The following is an 18,181-nucleotide window of genomic DNA, read 5'->3' as shown; positions in this document are numbered from 1 at the left end:
TGTTTTGACTAACGATTCAAATAGATTTCCCTAATATTATTCTCCCTCTTCAGTCTTAAGCCAAGCTAGAAACCAAGTTTGTCAGAAATTCTTAGTTCTTGAAACCCTACTTAAAGGATAATTTCCCGATTCCAAATTCTAATTCTAGTTGCCTGGCACTCACCATCTCAGGGGCATTGATGACTCCAGTGTTGTAGCCAAACTGGAAAGAACCTATTGCAGCAATGGTGATGGCAAAGACCAGAGGTGCGGTGACCTGGCGGGGATGGGAGGAGAGAAACAGTCCTTAAGACTCTTGATTGATGATTGTCTCTTATTAATTAAGGAGACATATTTGGATAACTTTGACTATGAGTGGTACGAAAAGAACAAAAACTTAATGAGATTTAGGTAATGAATGGGGAACACAAAAGAGCATATTATCAATGAAGAATTTATCTGGAGGTATATGGACAAGCATGTAGAATAAACTTGGGAAAGGGGGCAAGAAAATTTGGGGAGGAAACAGTTAAAAGGAACTGGGTTAGTCAGTTTGGGAGCACTCAAAAAACTGCCCCGGGGTAAAATAAAACCAAAGAGAATTTCACTGAAGAATGAAAGAACTTGGGAGGGCACAGGAAGACAGATTTAGGATTCCTAAAAACAGATGATTTGGGAAACAGCTAGATCCAGTGCAGTCTCTCCTGTACCCTAGATTCCACAGAAGACCCAGATCAGTGGTGGCGGTGGTAGTGTGTGTGTGTGTGTGTGTGTGTGTCTTCACTACTGAGCTGCTCTTTTTCTCTCTCTCTGGATGGTGTGTCTACCCACTGTATCCTGGCCCCAGTTGCAATTCTTCGTTTACTTAATGCTGTACTGCTATCCCCCACCCAGCAGGGGGAGAGCACAAGTACACTCACAGCCCACCAGAGAGGAGACATTTCTTGTGGAGGAGAGTGGGCGGCAGAAATCAAACCAGTCATCTCAGCTTGCCAGGAATAATTCAAGTGGGTATGATCTTAGATATTCACCTCAAGGTAGGTCAATATTTATGCCTGAGGCCATCCTCTACAGCCCCCAACCATTCCTTAAACTCCTCTCTCCGATCAGACAAGAGTGGCAGTCTGAGAATTTCTGTTCCCGGAATTGACCTTGCCTCTGAGGCAACTAGGCATAAGTCCCCCTGCCAGTTCATGGCTTTCTGTTTAATCCTTTTCCCTTTAGTGAAAACCTCTTTTCCCCCGTATCATTACTATCCTTGAGGGGCTTTTCCTCTTCCTTCCCATTTTTTATTTTTTTTATTTTTAGTTATTAATTTTTTCCAGTAAATATAGATTATTTTTATTATACACGCTGGACTTGGTTTGTTAAAATTTTGTTCAGGATTTTTGCATCTATATTTATAAATGATGCTATTGATCTGTAATTTTCCTTCCTTTCCCTTCCCATTTTTTAATCCTTTCTCTTATCTTCCTTTATTTTCAAATAAGTTTACCTTAGTGAAAATGCCTTTCTTCCTTATTATAAATACTGCATACATAACACAATATTACTAAATTGTGCACTCACAATCATAACAATAGGAAGGACAACTGGATTCACCCTCTTTAGTATCCAGATAATTCTATAGGTCATAAAACAGACCGCTGGACACTGACTCATGCCCCTAAACACATCTCAAGTCTTTTCAAGGTCTAATGTTTCCATAGAAATCCTCCTATTGCCCCTGAACCCACACTTGTAATCAGCACGACCGAGCAGTCCCTGATGCTCGGTACACTCGACCGGCTCATCCTCGGTAGTAATTATGTAAAATAAACCCGAGAAACAAACACAACTTCTCCAGGTGACTTTCCCCAGGACAGGAGGGTGATGGTACAGATAAATCCTTTACAGAATATGACATTCGAAGAGAACTGGTGAAACTGTAGCATTGCAGGCTGGAGAAGAAATGAAAAGGCCTTAAGATGGCTAGGTGATGACTTAGAATAAAATAGAACAGAGAGATCACCATTACTGTTTGCCTTTCCGCGTGTACCCCAAACAAGCAAAAATAACTGGTAATTGTGTCATTCTTACCTTCTGTGTCCCCATGGCCCTAATTTAATTTTCCAATCTTCAAGAAAGATCTAGGAGTGTGATTCCAGGGGCACCTCTTCCAGCCAACAAACCTTCAAAATGTCCTTCTCTGGCAGCAAGTTTTTCTTCAGATTCTGAGTAATGCTCCACATCTCAAGGCTCACTCTCACCGTTAAAGAGCACGCCAGGCACCCGTTTATAATCTTTGCAAAGGGTGGAGCCTAGAAGGCAGACGAGCCCCCCCTCAGCCCCTCCCCATACCCGCCCCCAAATAATCTCGTGACCTTTCGGAATTTTGTAACATCAAATTCAGCCCCCACCCTAGGCAACAACTCCCTTGGTGCCCTCTGTTAAAACCACATCCTGCACCCTCCCCACTACGTTTTTTTAAGCTCGTTGGCTTCCCTCTTCTAATACCAGATACAGCCTCTTAGTTTCACAGACAAAATGTTACCAGAAAAGCCTGGAGGGAGGGCAAATACACTTTATTTTTTGCTCTAGCTTCTGCTCAGAATGGAATCAATCTATAAAGACATGAGAATAAATGCTATCTATGTAAGGCAAAGTCGAGTGAGTGCTAACTGAGAGTTAAGGTTGTTTGAAGGAATAGAAGCAGAAAATTCATGATCCTGTGAATTTATCAGCTGCTTTTCGATTATCACCTGAGTCTACAATCTTGAAGGGGAGGAAAGGATAGTCTGGGAGAAGAAAAGAGAAGGAAGAACTGGGCCAATTTTTGGCTCTACTTGTCCTCTGATTAGCATAATCATTCCAGGTAGGAAACCTGAATATCCAGAAGCCAGACCAACTCCCCTAAAATGCAGGAAGGAGAGAATCAATTGCCTATGGGACATGATCCAAACTCCTTAATATGCCATTCACCATGCCACCCTTTCTGAATTCTACCCATTCTGCAAGTTTTGCCTCTAGTCTCAGATTTACAGCATTTAGAGATGGAACAATTTTCAAATTCAGTTAAACAGGTATTTGCTGAGCATATACGAGTACTATGTATCAGGTACTCTCCAAGAAGCTGAGAATTCATCAGTATATAGGACAAAAAAGTCTTGGCCCTTAAGTAATTTGTAGCTTTTCTCTTCTTCTTCCACTTAAAAAAAAAAGCGGGGGGTGGGGTGGAGATGTTAAACAAGGCCAAATTATTCCTACACAACCAAAGAGAGTTATCAGTATATTAATTATGGACTGTGAATTTCTTGAAAAAAGTGTGAGATAAATATCTGATTACTAAGCTATACAAGAAAACTGAGCAGATGAGTAGAAACAAAAATAGATTAAAAAAACGTGAAGAGAAGAAGATGAAGACGGGTGGGGGTGGGAGATGAGGGTAAGGGGGATCGAATATATGGTGATGGAAGGAGAACTGACTCTGGGTGGTGAACACACAATGGGATTTATCGATGATGTAATACAGAATTGTACACCTGAAATCTATGTAATTTCACTAACAATTGTCACCCCAATAAATTAAAAAAAAAAAAAGATGAAGGATAACGAAAGGAGAAAAGAAGAGGCTCCAGTGTGAAAGTAAACAGAGCAAAACAAACTACTTGTGGTTAAAGAGCTGAGCAAGTGAGAGATAGCATCACGGATTCCTAATGCCCATTAATTTGTAGCCCAGCAACCCCGTCAGTATGTGGGGAGACGTGTGGGTTGAGAGAAGCCCTGTAAATGGATATAATTTTTCTAGGTAAACTGGAGGAAGTACATATTTCTTTGGGGGTTTTGTTGAGGGCCTAGAATTCAAACTGAAACTACTGGACGTGAAATAAACCAGATTATGCTGTCTCCATTCCTTAAATGAGGATATTTTCTAAATCTGATTGTTAGCTGAGAGAACTGAAGACAGGTGAAACGTGAGGTCCAAGAAAATCTTCCCAGAGGGCACACCTCCCCTCCCCCATCTCGCCCTGCCTTCCAGGAAACACGAACCTAGAGGCCCCTTTAGTTACCACAGCAACTGAATTTAGCAGCCAAAGGACAAAAAATATACAGTGTGGCAGCGCTGTCCAATAGAAATGTAATTCGAACCACTTATGTAATATTGAAATTTTCTAGTAGCCACATTAAAAACTTAAAAAGAAACAAGAGAAATTAATTTTAGTAATTATTTTATTTGACCTAATGTATCCAAAATAATATCATTTCAGCATGTAATCAATGTAAAAATAAGTTAGTTTACTTATTTTTCCTACCAAGTCTTCGAAATCAAGTATATATTTTACATTTACAACACACTCCATTTTAAACTCTAAGTTTTCTACAGTTAAATATATTCTACCAAAAGTTGTGTTCAATGGGAAAATATTTTAAAGCACTCCAATTTTAAAATAATTGAAATTAGCAATTCAGTTCCTCAGTCGCACTGTCCGCGTGCAAGTACTCCACAGCCCATGAGGCTCATGGCTGAAGCTTATAGCTTACAGTAACATGACCCTGAAGCCCCTTTCCTCTAGTCTTTCCTCCATTCTTTTTTATCTTCGGTTTTATTTAGTGTTTATCTCATAATGCCACTCTAGGCTCTAAATCACTTTGTTTTTTCTTTCTCCTCCTCCCTAACCTTAGAATAATTATTCTTTCATGTTTTGCAAGAGCAAATGGCACCAGTGAAAGAAAAATGTAGGTCTGTCCTTTCCCTTTCATTTACTCAGAGCAGGCTCCAATGTAATTCAGAACACAGTGTTTGTCTTAGTATTTATTTGCCCAATATTAATTGAAAGAATAAACAAAATAATTGTGAAGAGTCAGGATTATACCTGCCCCAAAATAGTTTGTGTAAAACCACTATGGACAAAGATAACACTGAGAATCAAGTTTTAGATGTTTGAGATCTATAGAATATTTTATTCTTGATAAAAAGAAGGGAGTGTGAAAGAGAGAGAGATCTGAAACCTGTTTTCTCTAGCTAAACTCAGTCTGAGAAAATTACCTTTAGGCATTTAGGCTAGGCATTTTTGAGAGAGAGAGAGAGAGAGAGAGAGAGAGAGAGAGAGAGAGAGAGAGAATTCTACTTTCATCAATATATATATTTGAAAAGTTACAACTGCAATTCAACTGCAATCTCAAGAATCTAAAAGTGTGCTAAACATATTGAGACACAGGCTTCTTAAACAAGTGGGACCTACCTAATCTTATGCTCAAAAACCAGTTCAGTACAGAGTTCAGTACAGATAGGTCCAAATTAGGCAATCCCCACTCTGGCCAATAGATAATAGTTGCTCAATATAACTGTTTGATGATGTATTTGGGGGAGATTGGTTGGTTGATTGGGGTTTTTGGTGCACCTTGGAAGTAGGTCCCACTAGATTCCAAGCTCTGGTTCAGTCAGGAGATCATAGCTCTGGTGATCAATCTAGAGGGAATATGTTAGGATAGGCCAGCAAGGTAAATGTCCTAAAAGTTGTATCTTGTGTCATTAGATTCCTGTGAGATGTTCTTCAATTTTTACTGAAAACAAAAGAGGAGGCAATGTAGTCGATAAATTTCTAAATGGAATATGTTGGGGAGGAATGTTATGAATTCCTACCTAATGTAGGGTTCAGTAGAATGAAGACAGTGAATGCAATAATGGTCTGAAATGCCTTTGATCCAAATGGAGATATCTGCAGACGTAAATCTCAATCCTAGTGTCATGTTACTCTGTGGAAGGATGTCTGCTAGTGTGATAACTAAGCAGAAAAACAAACAAATCCCAAATCCTAAAATCAGGGAGTAACACGGATTTAACCACTTCAAGGTAAAGACAGGGAAAACCACCTTTCTCACAGAACAATGTAAGTGGCATTTCAAGGCACCCCAAAAAGCTACTGTGTTTCCCCCAAAATAAGACCTAGCCGGACCATCAGCTCTAATACGTCTTTTGGAGCAAAAATTAATATAAGACCCGGTTATATTATATTATGTTATATTATATTATACCCAGTATTACATTATATTAAAATAAGACTGGATTTTATATTAATTTTTGCTCCAAAAGACGCATTAGAGCTGATGGTCCGGCTAGGTCTTATTTTCGGGGAAACACGGTAGTGACTGCTCTAAAGTCCACCAAGGTTAATTCTACTCATCGCCAGTATTTGTAATATTCCACATAAAGAACAACTTTTGTTACAGTATTTTTAATCTTCCTTTATTAGTTTAGGTAAAGGCAGAGTTCATTTTGTATCTGAAAACACTGTAGAAAATACACGCCCAGGGTGAAGAAAGAAAAATAATTGACGGGGCTGGCCCGGTGGCTCAGGCAGTTAGAGCTCCATGTTCCTAACTCCGAAGGCTGCCGGTTCGATTCCCACATGGGCCAGTGGGCTCTCAACCACAAGGTTGCCGGTTCAACTCCCGGCAAGGGATGGTGGGCTGTGCCCCCTGCAACTAGAAACGGCAACTGGACCTGGAGCTGAGCTGTGCCCTCCACAACTAAGACTGAAAGGACAACAAATTGAAGTTGAATAGCACCCTCCACAACTAAGATTGAAAGGATAACAACTTGACTTGGAAAAAAAGTCCTGGAAGTACACACTGTTCCCCAAGAAAGTCCAGTTCCCCTTCCCCAATAAAATCTTTAAAAAAAAAAAAAATGCAAAATCCTCCTCACCAAAGAAAATATATTTGAAGACCATACATGACTTACGATACGCTATTCTATCTTGAATTTTAGATATCTAAATTGGAACTCTCTGGGCCAGAATAGAATAGGGTCCTATACATGTTAGCTGAGTAATTATAGCAAGGTTTCAGGATACAAAGTTAATATAAAAAAAAGTCAGTTTTTTTTAAAGATTTTTTTTTTATTGGGGAAGGGGAACAGGACTTTATTGGGGAACAGTGTGTACTTCCAGGCCTTTTTTTTCAAGTCAAGTTGTTGTCCTTTCAGTCTTAGTTGTGGAGGGTGCAGCTCAGCTCCAGGTCCAGTTGCCGATGCTAGTTGCAGGGGGCGGAGCCCACCATCCCTTGTGGAACTCGAGGAATTGAACCGGCAACCTTGTGGTTGAGAGCCCACTGGCCCATGTGGGAATCAAACCGGCAGCCTTCGGAGTTAGGAGCACGGAGCTCTAACCGCCAGAGCCACCGGGCCGGCCCCCCCCAAAAAAGTCAGTTTTTAAATATTTTATATACCAGCAATAAAAAATGGAATTTGAAATTAAAAACACAGTGCCATTTATATTAGCTTTCAAAAAAAGGAAATATTTAGATGTAAATCTAACAAATATGTATAAGATCTACATGAGGAAAACTACAACACTGATGAATGAAATCATAGAAGAGCTAAATAACTGGAAAGGTAGTCCGTGTTCATGGGTAGGAAGACTCAATATTGTCAAGATGTCAGGTCTTTCCAACTTGATCTATAGATTCAGTGCAATCCCAACCAATATCCCAGCAAGTTATTTTTGTGGATATCAAAAAACTGATTTTAAAGTTTATACGAAGAGACAAAAGACCTGAAATAGCCAGCATAATATTGAAGAAGAACAAAGTTGACCCACAGAAAGACCCACAGAAAGACCCACATGAATATACTCAACTGTTTATTTTTGACAAAGGAACAAAGGCAATGCAATGGAGGAGATAGTTTTTTCAACAAATGGTGCTGGAGCAACAGGACATTCAGACAAACAAACAAACAATAAATAAATAAATAAAATAATCTAGACACAGACCTTACTCCCTTCACAAAAATTAACTGAAAATGCATCATATATCTAAATGTAAAACACAAAGCCATAAAACTCCTAGAAAATAACAGGAGAAAACCTAGATGACCTTGGGTAAGGAGATGATTTTTTAGATACAACAACAAAGGCACAATCCAGGAAAGCCATAATTGATAAGTTGGACTTAATTTAAAAAATTCTGCTCTACAAAAGACACTGTCAAGAGAATAAGAAGATAAACCACAGCTTGGGAGAAAATATTTGCAAATATTCCCAACTAGAAGAATGTTATGCAAAATATAAAAAGAACTCTTAAAATTCAACAATAAGAAGACAAACTTGATTAAAAAATAGGGCAAAAGAAAACGAGCAATAACCTTAATAAACACCTCTCTAAAGAAGATATACACATAGCAAATGAGCATATGAAAAGATGATCCACATGACATGTTCATAAGGGAAATGCAAATTAAAACAACACTGAGATACCATATCTATTAGAATGGCCAAAATCTGGAACACTGACAACACCAAATGCTGGTAAAGATGTGGTGCAACAGGAATGCTACAGAGTACAACTACTTTGGAAGACAGTTTGGTGGATTCTTACAAAAGTAAACATACTCTTACTGTATGATCCAGCAATCACGCTCCTTGGTATTTACCCAAAGGAGTTGAAAACTTACATTCACACAAAAACTTGCACAACGATGTTTGTAGCAGCTTTATTCATAATTGCCCAAACTGAGAAGCAATCAAAATATCCTTTAATAGGTGAATGCATAAATAAAGAGTGGTACACCCAGACAATGGAATACTATTCAGCACTAAAAAGAAATAAGCTATCAAACCATGAAAAGACATGGAGGTTCCCTAAATATATATTAGTAAGTAAAGGAATCCAATCTGAAAAGGATACATGCTGTGTGGTTCCAACTACACAACATTCTGTTCAAGGCAAAACTATGGAGACAGTAATAAGAACACTGGTTGCCAGGGATTTGGGTAGACGTGGAAGGAGGGATGAATAGGCAGAGCACAGAGGATTTTTAGGGCAGTGAAACTATTCTATATGATGCTGTAATGATGGATACATGTCATTACACATTTGTCCAAATCCACAGAACGTACGAGACCAAGAGTGAACCCTAATGTAAAGTCTATGGACTTTGGGTGATTATGATGTGTCAATGTAGGTTCATCAATTATAAGTGTACCCCTCTGGTGGGAGATGTTTATAACGGGGGAGGTTATGTATGGGGGCAGCAGGTATATAGGAAATCTCTGTACCTTCTTCTTAATTTTTCTGTAAACTTAAAACTGCTCTAAAAAAAAAAAAAGAAGTCTAAAAAAAAGACCAATTCCTTATATAAGCAATCTTCTGCAATCTTCAAAGCAGAGGCTGTGCTCATTTCATTTCTGTGTCTTTTCCTCTATCATTTCCATCCCCCTCTCAATATTTGACACAGTACATCATTTAAAGTAGATACCTGATAAGTATTTTAGGGGAATTAAATAATTTCATTATGGAGGCAGACAGTTCTGTATGGGATAGAACATATTGATTGGACATAAACTCTTCACTCTTATTGGTAAACCAGAATGGCAGGTAAAAATGTATAATCTGCTGCATCAATTTCACTAGCCTAATCAGTCAACTAAGCTTGCTTCTTGTCACCTCTTTAATGAAATACAACTATTGTCTATTGATAAGAATATTCTATGGAAAGAACAGTGAACTTTGCTGTTTAATACTATACCCCTACACCTCTTTGAATATATGCCATTATTTAGTACTTATATCCTTAGAAACTTAATTTCATGCTTTTAAGTCTGCCAATTCCAAGTAATTTTTTTATATATATAACGTACTGTTTAATACCTGGCAGAGATTAAATTGACTCTGCCAGGCCATAGCATCATTTATATTATACTTATTATTAAAATCAATAATAATGTCAGAATATGCTCCAAATAATATCTACAAAGATAAATAGGTCATTACCGCTAATAAAGGAAGATCTGAAGAAAAAGGAAGAACCAGGTTACTAAGGGAAGTGAATGTCACAATACAAACTAAAAAAACCACTACCGTATACAACAGTTGCCGACAATTCAGCACCAAACTCTCCCCCAATTTCCATATGCCAAACTATTTCTGAAAAGCAGCACAGAGGAAAATCTTTGGGCTTATATTTAAAGACTGTCTCCAGTGTTTTCTTAATTGGTTTTCTTCTAGGATGAGAGAAAGAAGATACAGTCTCCTTGCAGAACATCTCAGTGCTTCCCAGATATGATCATCCACCACCATTGCAGAAGCTGTTTCTCTGACACCTCCTCTTACTGATCACAGTTGCCTCGGGTGTGGCACAAATATCCTTCTCACTCACTATATACCCTTTCTAACATCCAGCAGAGACTGGGTATTATTATGTTTTCTATTTTCTCTTATCATCAACACTAAGAAGAATAGGTAGGAGAGGGAATATTTTGTGTAATTGACTAAGCAGAGGATTGGAAGTCAAAAGAGCGAAACCTGAGCCCCAGCTCTGGAACATGAACTAGAGTTTAGACATCTGAATAGGTCATTAAACTTCTCTCTCTCTCAATTTCAGTATTTAAATTGGAAGCCATAATACTAAACCCATAGAATTATTAGAAGAATTAAATAATGCAAGTGAAAAAAACCACCTAATAAACTTTAAAGTCCCAGCAAGTATTCATTCATTCAGTCAGTCAGTCATTTATGCATTTTTCATCAACTGTTTATTGAATACCTGCTGTATGCTAGGTACAATCCTAAATGCAAGCAATACAAATGTCACTAAGACAAAGTCCCTATCCTCATAGAGCTTACATGTTAATAGGGGAGACCCGTGTGATGGTTAATTTTATGTGTCAACTTGGCTGGACAACCATGGTGCCTAGATATTTGGTCAAATATTACTTTGTATGTTTCTGTAGGGGTATTTTCAGATGAGATTTACATTAAATCAGTAGACTTTGAATAAAGCAGATTGCCCTCCATAATGTGGGTGGGTCTCATCCAATCAGTTGAGGGTCTGACTAGAACAAAGGACTGACACCACCCCCAAAGCAAGAGGGAGTTCTGCCAGCATACTATCTTCAAATTTCAATGGCAATATCAGTTCTTCCTGGGTATCTAACCTGATGGGCTTTGTTCTTGAACTGCAGCATTGGCTCTTCCTGAGTCTCTAGTCTGCCAGCCCACTCTGCAGATTTTGGACTTGCCAACCTCCATAATTATGTGAGCAAATCCCTGAAAACAAATCCCTTCTCTCTCTCTCTCTCTCTCTCTCTCTCTCTCTCTCTCTCTCTCTCACACACACACACACACACACACACACACACACACACACACCCGATTGGTTCTGTTTCTCTGGAGAACTCTGACTAATACTGATTTTGGTACCAAAAAATGGAGTTCTGCTCTAACAAATACCTAAAAATGTGAAAGTGGCTTTGGAACCAAGTAATGGGTAGAGGCTGGAAGAGTTTTGAAATACAACTGATGATAGTCAGATGAGAGTTTGGACTTGGAATTGATATTGAATTGGGGTAAGATTTTGGGAATTGTTGAGATGGAGTTGAATGTATTTTGCATGAGAGAAGGAAATGAACTTTGGCAGGGGGCAGAGGGTGGGGTGTTATCGACCAAATTGTGTCCTAAAATTCATGTGCTGAAGCCTTTACCCCCAGTACCTTAGAATGTAACTGTATTTGGAAACAAGGCCTTTAAAAAAGTTATTAAGCTTAAATGAGGTCATAAGAATGGGGCTCTAATCCAATATGACTAGTGTCCTTATAAGTAGAGAAAGAGATACCAGGGATGTGCAGAGAAAAAGCCATGTGAGTACACAGCAAGAAGGTAGCCATCTGCAAGGAGAGAGGTCTCAGGAGAAACCAACCCTGCTGGCACCCTGATCTTCAACTTCCAGCTTCCAGAACTGTGAGAAAATAAATTTCTGTTATTTAAGCCACCCAGTTGGTGGTACTTTGTTATGGCAGTCCTAGCAGACTAATACACCAGACAATAAACAAGCAAATAAATACAAAATGTCAAGTAACAATAAGGGAACACTTTGAAGAATAATATAATAAAAACTGGGGGTGGGGGATTATTTAAGAATTGGAGAAGGAGGATTATTTAAGATAAGGTAGGTAGGGTTAATCTCACTAGAGATGACATTTGAACAGAAACCTGAATGACAAGAGGAAGCAAGTTTTGGGAGCATTTGTGAGAACAGCATTTCAAAGAGAAGGCATTTCAAATACAAAGACACCAAGAGAAGGATGTGTGCTTGAGATGGTGCCGAAAGGCTGACATTTGCAAGAGTGGAGTGAACCAGGGGCAGAGAGGTAGGAGAAATGATGTTGGGAGTCTGATCATGCAGGGCATTGTAAATAATGGTGAAGATCTTGGATTACATTTTAAATGTGACAGGAAGCCCGGAGGCTACAAAGTCCCTTCAGTTTTTGGGCAAACGAGTGATATTAGTTGATTTGTGTTTTTTTAAAAGTCTTTGTTGAATGGAGGAGAGCTAGAGTGGAAACATAGATCAAAGCTACTGGTACAAGTGAGAAATGATGAGGGCTTGAACAAGAGTAAGAGTAATGGAAGCAGCAAGTTGTTGGATTTAAAATATATTTTCAAGGGGCACCCTATTAGTTCAGTTGGTTAGAGCGTGGTGCTCTTAACAACAAGGTTGCCGGGTTGGATCCCCATGTGGGCCACTGTGAGCTACCGCCCTCCACAACTAGATTGAAACAACTATTTGACTTGGAGCTGATGGGTCCTGGAAAAACACACTTAAAATAAATAAAAGTTAAAAAAAACACACACACGATAGAACCAACAGGACTAATGGAAAATCTGGGGGTGCTGGGGGTGAGAGAGAGAAAAAAAGAAGTCAAGAATAATCCTAAGGGTTCTGGCCTGAGCAACTGAAGAACTGGAATAATTGCCATTCACTTCAATCAGAAAAGCAGAAAGACTAGCAGGTTTGACAGGTTAAATCCTGAGTTTTGCTTCAGCCATATTAAGACTGAGGTATTGTTAAGATATGCACTAATTAGAGAACAATCTTCTATTTCATCCCTAGATTCTGGCAATAAAAAGGTACAAAAGAATCAAAAAAAAATTACAAAAGATATGGTTCTTGCCTTTAATGTCTCATGAAAGAGGAAAGAGACATACAAATCAGTGTGTGTGTGTGTTGGGGTGGGAGGTGTTTAACTAATAGACTTTATTTTGGGGAGAGCAGTTTTAACTTTACAGAAAATTTGAGCGAAAAGTACATAGAATTCCCATATACCCCCTCAATTTCCCTGTTATTAATATCTTACATTAGTGTAGTACATTTGTGACGACTGATGAATCTACACTGACACAGCATAGTCACCCAAACTCCATTTTATGGGTTTTGGACAAATGTATAATAAGTATCCATCATTATAGTATCATACAGAATAGTTTCACTGCCCTAAAAACCTTCTGTTGTCTGCCTATTCATCCCTCTTCCCTGCCACCCAGGCCCCACTCCCTGGCAACCAGTATTTTTTCTGTTTCCATTGTTTCGTCTTTTGCAGAATGTCATATAATTGGACTTATACAGTATGTATCCTTTTCAGATTGGCCTCTTTCACTTAGTAATATACATTTAAAGGTCCTCCATGGCTTTTCATGGCTTGATAGCTCATTTCTTTTTAGTGCTGAATAATATTCCATTGTCTGGATGTATCACAGTTTATCTATTCACCTATTGAAGGACATCATGGTTGCTTCTAAGTTTGGGTAATTATAAATAATGCTGCTATAAACATTTGTGTGCAGGTTTTTGTGTGGACATAGGTTTTCAACTCATTTGGGTAAATACCAAAGAGTGTGAATGCTGGGTCACAAACAAGTATTTTAAAGTTCTTTTTTTTTTTTTAATTGGGGAAGGGAAACAGGACTTTATTGGGGAGCAGTGTGTACTTCCAGGACTTTTTCCAAGTCAAGTTGTTGTCCTTTCAATCGTAGTTGTGAAGGGCACCATTCAGCTCCAGATCCAGTTGCCATTATTAGTTGCAGGGGGCGCAGCCCACCATCCCTTGTGGGAGTCGAGGAGTCGAACCGGCAACCTTGTGGTTGAGAGTCTACTGGCCCATGTGGTAATTGAACCGGCAGCCTTGGGCGTTAGGAGCATGGAGCTCCAACCACTGGAACCACTGGGCCAGCCCATAAACAAGTATTTTAAATGTCAATTTCTATACAGTGCCAATAGGGAACACAGACCATTGCTTGCAGGAAGCAACTGTCTTCCTCTGAGTTCCTTAAGTTTACTCTAAAACTGTAGATGTCCTTTGTTCTCTGTGTGGCTATTAGTTGGACATTATCACCAGAATACCCCCTTCCTGGCTCATTTCCAGGAAGACAGCTACTGAATACTGATAACTGAAGTGTTCATGCTAACTCACATCCACTCTTTCAAAAAAACCATAAGCAAATGTCAATCTGTAGATGAGGTAATGAGCAAAGCCACTTTTCAATACAATGTTTCACAATTAAAGGCCTATGTTCTCTTAGGAAAGCTCTTCCCTAACTTTGGTGACCCTCAACCCAGCAGAGACAAATAAAAAAAAAAAAAAACAAAACTCATCAAGCTCTCTAGGGAAAAAAAGGCTATTGAAGTTCTTGGTGGTGTTTATCAATGTGGGGTTCTAAGACCGACTAGGTAGATACACAACCCCCTTGAAAGTGATGCAAAAAAGTATACTTTCTTCAGTATACTTTTCAGAGGGGGAGGAGGACCATAAGCTCTTATCACAGTCCCAAAAATGCGTACAAAACCCAAAAAACAGCCAAAGCAGCTGCCAAACATTGAGTGTAATAGAAAGGGGGAAGAGAAGACTCTGACCTCTCTCGAGTCATCAAAGAGGAAATGTGGTGTGGAAACTATAGGTATTGTCTGCTTTCATATTGGTTCTTCTACTCTTAGAGATGATCTGGGCTGCAGGTAGAATCACAAAGAGCACGCTTTTTCCAAGCCAGAGGCTCTAATTCCCTTCTAGTAGGGGAGAAGAGAAGAGAAAGCAGTCCTCTCTGGGTGGAGGAATAGTGCCACTTATTATTGGGGTGCTTTAACAAGAAGTACAACCAATCCTCAGAACAGGGCATAGTTTGAGGAGACTAAACATCTTTACCCTTCCTCGTCCAAGTGGTCACTGTAACACGTTAGCATTTGCCCCTAGTAACTAGAAAAGGAGCGGATGCGAAGCAGTGGAGGCAAAGCTCTCACGCGCTAAACTAAGAATTGTGTCTTCTCATCAAACTGTCCATACTACATGCATTCAACAAATTTTATCAGATGCCTAATTTCATGCTACACAATGTTGTAGCCACTGTATTTGTAATAATTTTATATCTCAAATATATACTTCGTTTACAAGTGCCCCGTAATCTTTCTGTGTAGTAAAAAAAAATTGTCTTCCCTAATTCACACAACTTTCTCGCAAATAACAGAGGGTATTCATTGTCTTTCTTGTTTTCAGCCTCAAAATGAATCAGGCAGTCACAGCAATATTTGGATGAGGCGGGCCCAGAAACCAAAGTATCTCTTTTAGTCTGTGACGACCCTGTAGGTTAACCCCGCCTGGTTTTTTCAGGGGCTGCGTAAGCAAGTGCATACGTGCACTGTAGACCGTCAGCCAAATCTCCAAAGCGACCAGTTCCATCACTTAGAGCTGACCAAAGACTCCGTCCCTTCTTTATTCTGGTGCTTCTCCACCCCTCCCTACGGAATTTATTTTCATGCTGATGATACCCAGGGATGCAGGCAATATCTTTTTCTCCCTCATTCTCCTGTTTTTCCTCATCTTCTTTGGTTCTTGGTCCCTTCTCACATGAATCTCATAATGTGATGGGTGTGTAAAACCCTGAGTGCCTCTTGCATGGTTGTATGCACACTTATCAAATGAATATGTACCTATTTCAAAAATGTGTGCAATAATGTTGACTTTAATGGCCTGACCCTATAATCCTGTAAGTGTTCAAGTGTTCAAACGTGGAGAAGTTACTTTGATTACAATCACAATCTAAATTCTTAAAATATTAGATTCCAGATGGACTTTTAAATCAAATTTAATTCCAAATACATGTAAATAGTTGCTTTAAGCTAATTGGAAATAAACAAGTTTATATATGTTTTTAGAAAACTAAGAGGAAAGAGACAATCCATTAAATCTCAAACCCTTGAAAAGTGGCCATTTAAGGGCTTTGGGCCTTAGTTTTAAAAGGAAGCAGAGTTTGCCACCCTGAAATATGCCTTTGGCATATTGATTATTTTAAGCTGGTTATTTTTAAGAAACAAAAGACTCAGGAAAAACCTTTGACCTTTCCCCTTACTGCCTAAAAGAATTTAGATAGAGGACCTGCACCAAAAATAGATAACTATCATCATAGATAACTAGTTTAATATGAGCTAGTGCTTGACAGACTGGGAGGAACCTAGCAAGGCCTGTTTGATCAAAGTCCTCTCTGTGCCCCATTGTTAAAGATGGCTCAGCAAACATTTATTTACCAAACATTTGCTTTTCTATTTCCATGTCAATTGCCTTCCTCCCCTTTGAAGTCCCTGTACCGCCCCTTCTCCTTAGCTGAAGATGGCATAAAAACCTTAACTGCTCCATCTGTCCTAGGCCCCATATTCTTATGGAACCCCCACACGCACATAATAAATATGTTTATTTTTTTCCTGTTATTTTGTCTCATGTCAATTCGATTATTAGACCAGCCAGAAGAATTTAGAGGAGTAGAAGGAAAATTGTTTTTCATCCCCACAGCTCTGGCCTGCTCCCTCTCTCTCTCAATACTATTAATAAGTAGCAACAGAGGAACATACTGACAGCAAGAGTGAGGAAGAAAGATAAATTGCCTGAGAAATCCACTATGGGATATAGGTCTGAGTTAACTCATTTTTTTCATTTGTATAGGACTACCATGTTGCCAGCCCTCGTTTTAGATACTGAAGATACTGTGGTGAAGGTGGTAGGAGAACTCCATTCTCTGCTTGCATGGCGCTTAAATTCAAGTAGAGTGGGGTTACATACACATTTTTGCGTTTTATTCCTATTTTTAAAAATTATTTTAGAGGTGGCCTGTTAGCTCAGTTGGTTAGAGTGCAGTGCTCTTAACAACAAGGTTGCCGATTTGATCCCCACATGGGCCACTGTGAGCTGCGCCCTCCACAAATAGATTGAAATAACTGTGACTTGGAGCTGATGGATCCTGGAAAAACACACTTAAATAAATAAAAGTTAAAAAAAATTATTTTAAATTAAGTGTAACTAAGCACAGAGTCTGGAGCCAGACATCTTTGATTTGAATCCTAGTACTACCAATTACATTGTGTGATATTGGGAAAGTTATTTAGCCTCACTGTGTTTCTATTTCCTGATCTGTAAAATAAAGGTAATGATAGAGTCTACATCATAAGACTTGTTATGAGGAGTAAATTAAATCACTTAGTATTTGCAAAGTACTTAGAATAATGCCCAGTATTATCTCTGCTTTTCAACATAGTATTGAAAGTCCTAGCCAGAGCAGTCAGGCAAGAGAAAGAAATAAAAGTCATCCAAATTAGGAATGAAGTTACATTGTCACTTTTTGCAGATGACATGGTGCTATATATAGAAAATCCTAAAGACTCCACCCAAAAGCTATTGGAAACAATAAATTAATACAGTAAAGTTGCCGGCTACAAATTCAATGTACAAAAGTCAATTGCATTCCTCTATACTAACCATGAAATCTCAGAAAAAGAAATAATAGAGAAAAAAAACAATTCCTTTTGCAATTGCAACAAAAAGAATAAAATAGCTAGGAATAAACTTAACCAAGGATGTGAAAGACTTATATACTGAAAACTATAAGACATTTTTAAAAGAAATTGAAGAAGACATAAAGAAATGGAAAGACATTCCATGTTCATGGATTGGAAGAATCAACACAGTTAAAATGGCCATATTACCCAAAGCAATGTACATTTTTAAGGCAATTCCTATCAAAATCCCAATGGCATTTTTTAAAGAAATAGAACAAAAAACATCAGATTTGTATGGAACAAAAGACCCCAAATAGCCAAAGCAATCCTAAGGAAAAAGAACAATGCTGGAGGTATCACACTCCCTGACTTGAGCTTGTACTACAGGGCATCAATAATCAAAACAGCATGGTATTTGCAGAAAAACAGACACACAGACCAACAGAATAGAACTGAGAAGACAGAAATAAACCCACATAAATATGAACAGATAATTTTTGACAAAGAAGCCAAAAACATACAATGGAGAAAAGACATCCTCTTCGATAAATGGTGCTGGGAAAATTGGATAGCCACGTGCAAAAGAATGAAACTAGACTGCTGTCACCATGTACCAAAATTAACTCAAAA

At 38.7% G+C, this 18,181-nt stretch overlaps 1 protein-coding gene across 2 annotated transcripts in view; it reads right to left on the bottom strand.

Annotated features, from left to right (window-relative positions):
- Positions 1-18,181, bottom strand: part of SLC2A3 (solute carrier family 2 member 3) — a 60,615-nt gene that overhangs the window by 12,059 nt on the left and 30,375 nt on the right. Inside the window, exons 1-2 of one of the 2 annotated variants that reach the window (XM_081061084.1) lie at positions 2,059-2,425; positions 164-256 (exon numbers count right to left, since the gene is read on the bottom strand). In XM_081061084.1, the coding sequence (XP_080917210.1) occupies positions 164-256; positions 2,059-2,073 (108 nt within the window). In that variant the 5' untranslated portion in view covers positions 2,074-2,425. Of the gene's footprint in view, positions 1-163; positions 257-2,058; positions 2,426-18,181 lie in introns of those variants that run through there. The other variant, XM_081061083.1, reaches the window with a different exon arrangement.

The sequence above is a fragment of the Rhinolophus hipposideros genome, assembly GCF_964194185.1.
Source record: "Rhinolophus hipposideros genome assembly, chromosome: 9".
NCBI lineage: Eukaryota > Metazoa > Chordata > Mammalia > Chiroptera > Rhinolophidae > Rhinolophus > Rhinolophus hipposideros.
This window is presented reverse-complemented; position numbering and strand designations above follow the sequence as displayed.